This window comes from Nannospalax galili, unplaced genomic scaffold (genome assembly GCF_000622305.1).
Source record: "Nannospalax galili isolate Female #2095 unplaced genomic scaffold, S.galili_v1.0 scaffold327, whole genome shotgun sequence".
Classification (NCBI taxonomy): Eukaryota; Metazoa; Chordata; class Mammalia; order Rodentia; family Spalacidae; genus Nannospalax; species Nannospalax galili.
In genome coordinates this window covers 1,598,692-1,608,945 of record NW_008356950.1, presented here as the reverse complement: position 1 = coordinate 1,608,945, position 10,254 = coordinate 1,598,692, and the positions used below count along the sequence as shown (strand labels likewise).

The 10,254-nt window shown below is 33.5% G+C and overlaps 1 protein-coding gene across 1 annotated transcript in view; it reads right to left on the bottom strand.

Annotated features, from left to right (window-relative positions):
- LOC115067901 (protein LEG1 homolog) overlaps positions 1 to 6,265 on the bottom strand; it is a 14,220-nt gene extending 7,955 nt beyond the window's left edge. The window contains exons 1-5 of the mRNA XM_029556997.1: positions 6,243 to 6,265; positions 4,304 to 4,499; positions 3,151 to 3,237; positions 782 to 966; positions 192 to 328 (exon numbers count right to left, since the gene is read on the bottom strand). Coding sequence (XP_029412857.1) covers positions 192 to 328; positions 782 to 966; positions 3,151 to 3,237; positions 4,304 to 4,403 — 509 coding nt within the window. The 5' untranslated portion in view covers positions 4,404 to 4,499; positions 6,243 to 6,265. The remainder of the gene's footprint in view (positions 1 to 191; positions 329 to 781; positions 967 to 3,150; positions 3,238 to 4,303; positions 4,500 to 6,242) is intronic.
- Positions 6,266 to 10,254: the final 3,989 nt, after the last annotated feature.

The following is a 10,254-nucleotide window of genomic DNA, read 5'->3' as shown; positions in this document are numbered from 1 at the left end:
CAAAATCATAATATTTTAGATCAACATAAATTAATAAAATTTATCACAGATCAGGAAGAATGCAATTTTTCCTCTCTATATGTCTTAAAAATATAGTATAAAAAGTAAAAACTATTTATATAGCATAACTGTGTATTGGATATTATAAGCAATTTAAGTATTATGTAAAGCACTCAAAGCAGTTCTCTTACATGTCAGTGAACTTTGGAAGTCCCACATCAATAGCTGCCTGATGGGCCTCCCACATAAGATGGATTGCCAGGTCCTGATCTGTGTCATATACAGGAATATTGCTGATGGTGAGTAATGACTTCCTGGACTGCAAATACTGCAGAATAAATAGTGTGATATATGTGAATAGAACTCATAACAAATTAAGATAAAATTAATAGTTGTACTCATGAAATCCTGATGCAGATTCCTTTGAAATACAGGTCTAGTTGATTGTATAGAAGTAGATTCATTGTCAAAATAAATTTAACACCTAAAAATTACATTTAATTGTCTTTCTTGCTTCATATACATATTTATGCTGATTTCATTGCATAGACAAATAGAATTTGAAAATTTATTACATCAATTTTACTCAAAAACTTTCCACTTAGTAACATTTCAGGATACTGACAAGAATTCCAAATGGGTAAATACATCATTCATAATTACAGTTTATTTCTTGAATAAAGATTAAGTTTAGTAAATTCTCCAATTATAACTACAATGAAAGATTGTCTCTGTCTTGATTCACTTCTTTCAGCATAAGACTGCCATTGCACTGCTTTACCTGATAAAACCTGTTTGCTGCATCCATAGCTTCTGGGTACAATGCCCTGCATTCCTCAATGGAATAGCAGAAATCAGATCTGTGTTCTTCTCGAGATAGTAACACCACCTCATGAGGCATATTCCTCAAAAACCCACACTCAATTGCACCAAGCAAATTTATAACATTCACGTAGAAGCTAATGCCTGCAGTTTAACAGAAGAAAAGACTCTGGAATTAACCACTGCCTTCTCAAACTGGAGGTTAACAGAATGATTATGAATCTGACTAAATGATTTAGCTGGGTGCACTATTCGATTGAATTTCTTGGTTGTATAAAATGCAAATGACTAGGGAAACTAGGGCTGATAACATGATTTTTTTCCTCAGGGCTGCCATTGGTACAGATACACACAAATCAACTTAATTCGATCCAGTTCCAAATTATCCATGTCCTGTATTTATTTACTCCTCACATAGGAAGTACATAATAAGATTTGGTCAACATTGACCTCCATTTAGGTGGGCATATTTGTAAATGATATTCAATAAATATTACTTGTGCAAACCATTGTGCCTAAGTTGTGGACGGCATTTAAATTACCTTCATCTATGCTTTCCAGCTGTGCTAGATGTTCACATCGATTACCATGCCAATAAACTTCCTAGACATTTCATTAACTTTAATGCAGCATCTTTCTTCATGCTTTTGAAATTTACTGATTTCAACTGCGCACTCAGTCTACATCCCAGTATATGCTGTTTCTTATCTACTAGTGAATTTTTACATTTATCATGTCGTACTTGCAGCTTCCAAGCTTGGGTCCATCTTGAATTCATCATCAATTCATCATACAATTCTTTAGGTCATTGAAAAATATCCCACCCACCCACACTCAAGTTTCTCCTTAACAGCTATAGAAGAATTACATTGTGACTCTAGCATTCAAAAAGATGCTTCTTAAAATATTACTGAGACAAGGCATAGGGGAAAATACAGAGATGATAGACAAGAACTTCAAATGACCTCTGGTCTTGTAGGTGGCAAGTGATTATTCTCATTATTAGTAACAAGGTTCGCCAGGTGACCTCATCCCACCTATATGCACAGTAGGTGACCTCATTGTGCCTGCTTATACGTTTGTGAACTGGTCCCCCTTGTTTCTACCCTAGGTGACTGTGTTACACTTCTTCTTATAGAAGGTGACCTCATTCCACCTGTCTGTAACCTACATGATCCTCTCATACCTTCTTGCATGCTAGGTGACCTCCTTCTACATGCCTGTACACTTGAGAAACTTGTACCACCTGCTCATATACTAGGTAATTTCATTTAGCTTGCTTGTACTTTTGATTTGAGTAAATAAAATTTATTGAATTATTTTCAATACCAATTTTACTTTGAGCTTCTGTACTAGAAGTAAAATAATTTTGTTAATTACAAAGAATGACCATTATTTTGAAATGCACATTTATTTTGTTTTTAGAATTTTTCTTCCCAATGCATTTTATTTGAAGGGTTACCTTTGATAGTCATCAGGTATATTAGATTCAGGCCACAGTGAAGCTTTTTTGTAAGTCCTCAAAATAACTTTGCAGATAGGAATGTGAAGTCACTATCAAGTTTTTGTTTGCTTGTTTGAACAGACAAGGGGATTAACAAAATAGGGGGTTAACAAAAGAAGGGTTTAGATTGATGTTCAAATAGAAGGAGGGCCATTTTGGAATCATTAGCTTTATATAAAGAAGCAAATTGCTCAATCACTCTCAGCTTCTATCTGATTATTTGTATTGTGGAAAGCTAGCACTGTGGTAAGGACTGAATTAAGCATGTCTCTGAAGGGCTTAAGTGAGATTCTGGACTATAATTACAAAGAGAAGAGATAGTAGTTTGTAGGAAAAAGAGCTAAAAGAATGCAAGATAAGCAATAGAAATTCAAACACTGAGGACTTACAGAGAAAGAATTTTGTTATTTTTAACATTTAACTAAAAGCAGCAATGTGTTATATGCATATCATAATTCAGAAATGGTCATATTAAATGCTAGCTTTTAAATTTTCATTTATTTGATTAGTGTCCATGGAAATTAGAGAGAGAAATGTATATGTTCTTTATTTTTTGGGGGGGTCTTTTTGAAACAGGGTTTCTCCATATCCCAGCTGGCCTAGAGCTCCCTACCATAGACCAGTCTGGCCTTGAACTCACAGAGATCCACCTGCCCCTGCCTCCAGAGTGCTGGGACTACAGGCATGTGCCACCTCACCCGGCTCAAGAAATGTATACTTTCACAAAAGAAATGTCATTATTTACCTCAACTATACAATTCTACATTATACAAATGTAAGCCTATGTCTGCAGATTAGTAGAGAAGAGTAAATGTAACACTTACCTCCCCAGCCACTGTTGATTGATAGACAGCCAGGGGATACAGCATCATAAGCACACACTGAAATATTGGAAGGGTCTGCAAATCTGTCTGCGGAGCAAATGGAGTGTGTAAACATGTCTAGCATAAAAGTTTGGAATTTTACTAGAGAATCACAAGAAAGCAGAAAAGACAAAAGGAAACGTAAGAGAAGAGGGTCCTCGATGACATGGTCCATTCTTGGTAGTTAGTTTGTGTACAAATACTTTTGAGATGGAACATGGTCAAAAACATGTCTGTAAAATCCCTGTTGACTGAGTAGAACGAACATAACTCCTCAAGTCCCAGAAAGCTTTTGCTAGCCACCTTGTAAGAGTTGCTTGAAATAACTAGAATTCACACAAACGAAATTTCTGCACCAAAAATGACCTTTCGATAGTGCTTTGTTCTGCTCAATCAGGGATTTAGGGGGTCTGTTCACATCCAGTGAAGACAAGTGGGGAACAAAGATCATGAATCAAAAACCTCATTGACAAGAAAACTGGTTCAAAAAATTAAAAAGATATACACTGGCTAAAAAATTCAGGTAAACATAAAGAGAGAACGTTCTAAAAATATTGAATTCCAAATGAAGTCTTTCATCTCTATTTTGTTATCTAGTCACTGTTTCAGTACAGTAGGTGAGTGGTTTAGTCATTAATAATGATCTTCCCTGTAAACTATGTTTACCTTAATTTGTATGAAATTTCTCCTTTGAATTTATAAGTTGAAGAAAGCTTTGCCATGTTTTCTGAAATAATCATAATTCATGAGACAAAAGCATTTGTAGTATCAACTCTGAGAAGATTGTTAGGCTGGAAGATGGTGTTTCAGGAACTGAGGAGTCTTAATCTACAGGAGGATATAATTTCTCTAATAACATGCATCTGTACATTACTGCATTCTAACTTATGTTAAAAACTATATTTTTTCTTGTACTAGAAAGTTTATAAAATGCAAAAGATGTATACTATGTGATTTTACTCACCAATAACATTGGCCAGGCCGTAAGAAGTCCTGCACATTCGTAGATAACTGGTTGTATTAACAGTAACACTTAAATGCATTAAAACAAACACATTAAGAGCTCTTAGTAATAAAAATGAAAACTTCATTAAAAGTAATTAAATGTGCATACCTGTTTTATACAGCTTTCCATAGAATAAAACGAGCGCCCACAGTACATTTCCTGTATTGTTTGGCCCAAATTGAGTAAAATACTTCCTCGTTTCTTTCATAAGAAACTTATATATTCGTAGTCGATCAATGTAATTCCAGACATCAATGACGGTTTTGTTACCCTGTACTGGAAATTCTTCTATATCCCCAGTAACCTGGTCCCAAAAAGGAGGGTAGCTATCGTTAGTATCTGTAGCTAGCCCTGTACTGGGGGCCAACAATACAGAAAGTGAATTCAGAAAGAGAAAAGTGGAGATTGTCAAAGCAGACCACATCTTCTCACTGCTCATTCTGTTTGTGTCTAAGTCTGAAAAAGGAGTACATTATATAGCAAAAGTCACATAATCATCTTCCCTCTTTAAAGATGGTAAATCTTTAAGCAAACAATAAACTAAGCAAAGAGTACTGTACTGCCAATAAAGGTTTATTACGTAAAATTGCTAAAGCCTTTGGCAAAGTACCCAAGTAAGTCACATCAATATGACATTTACTGCAACAGTGAAGTGATCCACTACTTTGTAAAACTTAAAATATCTGTATGTGCCATGTTACTAAATCAATATCTTAACTATTCATTTCACCAAAATGAATATTTTCAATATATTATGAAAGCTATCTTCCATCTGACACTAAAGAATAAAAGAAGAAAAATGAAAGAAAGAAAACCACTTTAACTCTATTAGAGATTATACATCCTTTTTTATTCTCTGTGTCAGATATTTTATAATGCATTTGTTACTGGCTTGATAATAATCTAGCAGTAAGGGGGGAAGAAACTAATGTTTAACTTTGTCTAAAAGTTTTCTTTAAATCATTGCATGTGAGTTTGTAATCATTCTAGGAGATAAGCTAGCCTCTTTCTGTTTTAATATTATATAATGTAAGAGAGAGCAAAAGAAAATGTAGGTATTTTACATTTCTCATACATGCTTATAAGTTGTAAGTGAGCCTAAAACATAGATATAAATAAAATAACTGAAAGACAGTAGTGTATTCAAATGGATCTTGCACTGCTGCATATAATGAAGCAAACTTAATGTTTTAAAGTCTAATTTTACTGCATTACATTAAAATACATATGTGTTCATACAATTAAATATTCTAATATAATACATTCTTATTAAAACATGCATATATGTTGTCTTTATGTATGTGTACAAAAATATTAAAAGCATTACTATTATTATTATCATTATTATTATTAAAGCACTGAAATTGTCCTTCCCTCAAACCCCACCAGAAATTTTGGCATGACTAAATGGTAAAATTCAACACTCAATGGAGAAATAAATCAGTAAATCAGTAAATAAAAATCATTATAGTTTTGAAAATATGGTTAAAATAGCAAACCGGGGCATGTGCCATTTACAACTGCCACTACTCAGTAACTCAGAAAGACATGCGTGATTTTCTAAAGATGAAAAAAAGAAAAACCTAGGCATAAAAATACAATTTGTTAAGCATAAATGCATCATACAGCATGAACAATATTTGTACATTGAGGAGAAACATGATTGTATTTTAAGAGTTAGTAATAAAGACTCTATACAAAAGAAACACAGAAAAGCATTTAAGTAATATGAAGGTCATTATTTATCTTTACAACATTTTCAAACAGCTTAATATATATGTAACTATAGTCTTCAAGAATGAGAAAAAACTATTTTAAGAAATAATGGCCAGAATGCTTGCAATTTTATTTTAAAATGCAGAACCACAAATCCATGAAATTCAACAAAATCTGAAGACAAGAAACAAAATTCATTTCATTATATTAATTAAAACTCTCTAAAAGACAATTCAGTGGTGGTAAAATAACAAAATATTGTGGAGTTATAGCTGAAATAAAGGCTACAAAAATAATAGAATAAAAGAATGAATAGAATAAATAACAGTACATTGTTTCTGTTGTCTGATCCGATTACGGCATGTGGAGAACAAAACACAAAAACTTGTTTTCTCCACTCCTGTTTAATATAGTACTAGATGTTCTTGCCAGAGAAATTACACAAGCAAAACAAACTAAAGTGTTCTGACAGAATATAATTCATTCTGTTCATGTTGACCTGACCTTCTATGTAAAAACACTAAATGTTCTACACCCCCAAAAGTTGTCAGAAATAAGGAATACATTCAGCAAAGTGGCAGAATGGAAAATCAGTAGACAAATCAGTTGTATTGTAGAAATATATAGGCTAAGAAATACAAGAAAAATATTAATGTATAAAACATGATGGAGGGGTGAGACAATGCGAGAGATAAACAATACCCAGCTAGTTTTGAAAACCAGAGGGAACCATATTACTCCTACACCCTGACAAATTACAAATAGCAGATCAAGAAATATATGTCTAGGTAAGGTTTCTCTGAGAACAACTGGTTTTTGCCCAAGATTTATCTTCATGACACACAGTAATTAAAAATACCAGACTGGTGGAACTAACCTTCTTGGGTGCTTAATAGATATACTTTGAGGCGTATAATAATTTGGTCAGAGGGACATAAAGGACACTTTTTTCTCCTAGCCCTCCTAGGTCGACTAGTTCCAGGGGACTATGTGCATCTCTCAAAATGTCCTATAATGGTGGCGGGTCAAGGAGGCAGAGGAGAGCCCACCAGATGGACTTGAACCAGTGTCCAGTCTATAAAGAGGAGGGTCAACACAGGGGAATCATTTCCTCCATGCTTCCAAGTGAAGCCAACCATGGTCGAGCAGGACCATTGACTTATCTTCATGTAGGTGGAACTGGTAAAAAAAAAAAAAAAAGGAGCCAGGGGCTCCTCCCAAGCCCATGTGATCCCTGAGAAACAGATTCTCAAACAACCTTAAACACCTAAAAGGAAACACCCAAAAGGAAAGTATAACCAAAGATTAAAGGGGCCAATATAATCTCATAATAGTCCATGTGTATAGCTAAAGGCTACATAACAAGCAACAATGCCAGACAGGTGATACCTTCTTTTGAGTTGTTGGCCAGGGTGGCAAACAGAACAAAAAAATCCTCAACAAAATAGCAGCCAACAAAATCTAGCAACACTTAAAAAGCATCCTACTCACAGCAGGGCGTGGTGGCTCACACTTCTAATCCCCAGCACTTGGAAGACAGAAGCAGGCTATCTCTGTAAAATAGATACCAGTCTGGTCTACATAGCAAATTCCAGGACAGCTGGGGCTACAGGGAGGCTCTGTCTCAAAAAGACAAATAAATAAATAAATGAATGAATGAATAAATAAATAAATAAATAAATAAAAAGTTTTTTAAAAATTAAAAAAATAATAGTAATTCTTCAAAGCATAAAAATTTGCTCTGTAATTAGTAGATGTGAAAAACATCACCATTGAAATCTACCTGATGACTTTATATCCATGCTCAGATGACAAGGAGCTCAGAAAGTAACCGACTGTGACTAGTAATAATCAAATATATAGAGATTGGAAATGCATGTGCATACATCTTAATGTCAATTGCATTAAATTGAGTTTTTCTTTATGAAACTGTGTATTTTAATAATGAAATGTAGATCTTTTTTAAAGGTTAAATCCTCATTTAATTTTATGTATGTCTTATAGGGTTTATTCTGAGTACAATATTGTATAAATGTATTAATTCAACTGTAAACCTAAAAATTGACAGCCAATTTTGAAGGAGATGCATCTTAGCTCTGAAAATTGTTATTGAATATGTCAGTGCTATTGTCATGAAATGATTCTTCTGATTGTGTGATTATTAAATAAATAATTTTTAAAAATTTAAAAAACCAAAAACAACAACAAAAAATTTAATTTATATACTTAGCCAAAAGGCAGGACTTCTACACTAAAAACTAAAGAGCAAAAGTGAAATAAATTATAGCAACAATTAAATGGAACAACATCCCATGATAATGGACCAGAAGACCTTGATAAGATACTCATATGGCACAAAGTTAACTATACTATTAAAATTCCCCCAAATTCCAATGTTGTTGATTACAAAAACAGAAACAAAACTATTAAAAAGACCCGAGTAGACAAAAAGTAATGGAAAAGAACCAAGTTGGAGAACTTGCATTTTCCACTTACAAAATTTGTAACAAAACTATAGTAAAGCACATGGTACTTCTGTAATGGTTGACATTTCAAATAATGGTCTACTATAGCAAGTATAGAAATAAATTTTCCCATATGTATTCAAATCTTTCTCCAGAGGGTAAGCAAACCCATTCAATAAGGACATACAGTCTGTCGAACAATTAGTTCTTGGAAACTATCCACATGTAAAAGAGTGAAAGCAGCATTTAGTCTTACACTACGTTTAAAAATTAACTAAAAATGGAACAGAGAATAGAAATTTAAAATTAAATTTTACAAATTTTAGAAGAAAATACTGGATGAAATGTCATAATGTTGGAAATGGCAATGATTTCTTTGTGGTAAGGATTATTTTTATTCATAATACATTTGACAACATATGTGTAGGGATTTTTCTTAAGGCTAATAATTTTCCAACTCTCCAGAAACTAATTGACATCCAACTGTTAAACTCAGTTCTGACATTAACTACTAAGAACTCACTGTCCTATTCCATAGGCTTAGTTTTTCAGAACCACAACACAGATGCCAACAGATTCCAGTCACAATTGCCAGATCATTATTCGCAATATTCACACTTCTACCTGAACTGACTCAGAGCTACAGGGCTCTCATCAACTCTTTCATTTTTGATAGAATTTTCTAGGAAAGATCACAGAATTCAGAACAAAGAAGCTTTAATTTTTTGTGATAAACAATACAGTGCAGAAAGTGAAAGAGAAGAGTTCTATAAGGCAAAGGTGTTTGTCATGTGTGTGGACATTTGTGTGTATCTATGTGTGTCTTTCTGTGTCTACGTGTGTTTGTGTGTGTGAATCTGTGTATTTATGTGTCTGAGTGTATCTTTGTATGGGGGTTGGTATCTGTGTGTGTCTGTGTATACATGTGTGAGTCTGTGTGTTAATGTGTCTGGGTCTATCTTTGTGGGGGGTATTTGTGTGTATGTCTGTGTGAGTCTGTGTATTTATGTCTAGTGCATATTTGTGTTTGGAGGGGTCTGTGTGTGTGTTTGAGTGTGTCTATGTGTGTGTGTCTATGTGTATGTGTGTCTATGTGTGTGTTTACATTTATGTCTGTTTGTGTGTTGGTGTTGTATTTTTTCAAATCATATATCAAATGAGGAGTCAGTATAGATATATAATAACAAATAGAATATTTGTAAAAGTTTTAGAAAAATGTCTATTTGAGTAATTTGCCTATTTTTTATTTTTTCTCTTTATTTTATGTGTACTGATACATGTGTGTAAGTGCATCCATGTCACGCAATGTCCATGGAGGTCAGAAGAGGTCATTGGATTCCCTTGAACTGGCGTTATGGAGAGATCGTTGTTAGCCACCATGTAGGTGCTGGTAATTAAACTCTGGTGCTCTGCAAGAGTAGTCAGTGCTCTTAACTGCTGAACCATCTTTCCAGCCCTTAATTTGCCAATTTTTGAACTGAATAGTTTTACTTCTTTTTGTTTATGTGGAGATTGTATTTATTTCTATATTAAATACATGTAATATAAATTTGTATTTCATATGTCCATATTAACTCTTCATCAGATATATGATTTGTAAAACAAAGATGTGAAGTTTGTATTATTAATGATTAAATTTTAGAAAAATAGCAAATATATCCCATGAAATTGTAAATTTAAAATTCAGGTCTAGAAAAATTACATTTAGATTCTTTCCTGGGTCTGGCCTGATGGCTGTTATTGTCTTCAACCTCTAATATACAATGTGGATATTTATGTAGAATTCAGAAATTCAATATGCATTCATTGTTTTAGATAAGCTGCACAGTTATCCTTACAACCAACTGACTGTTGTATTTATAAGTTCCTTGTAAAATA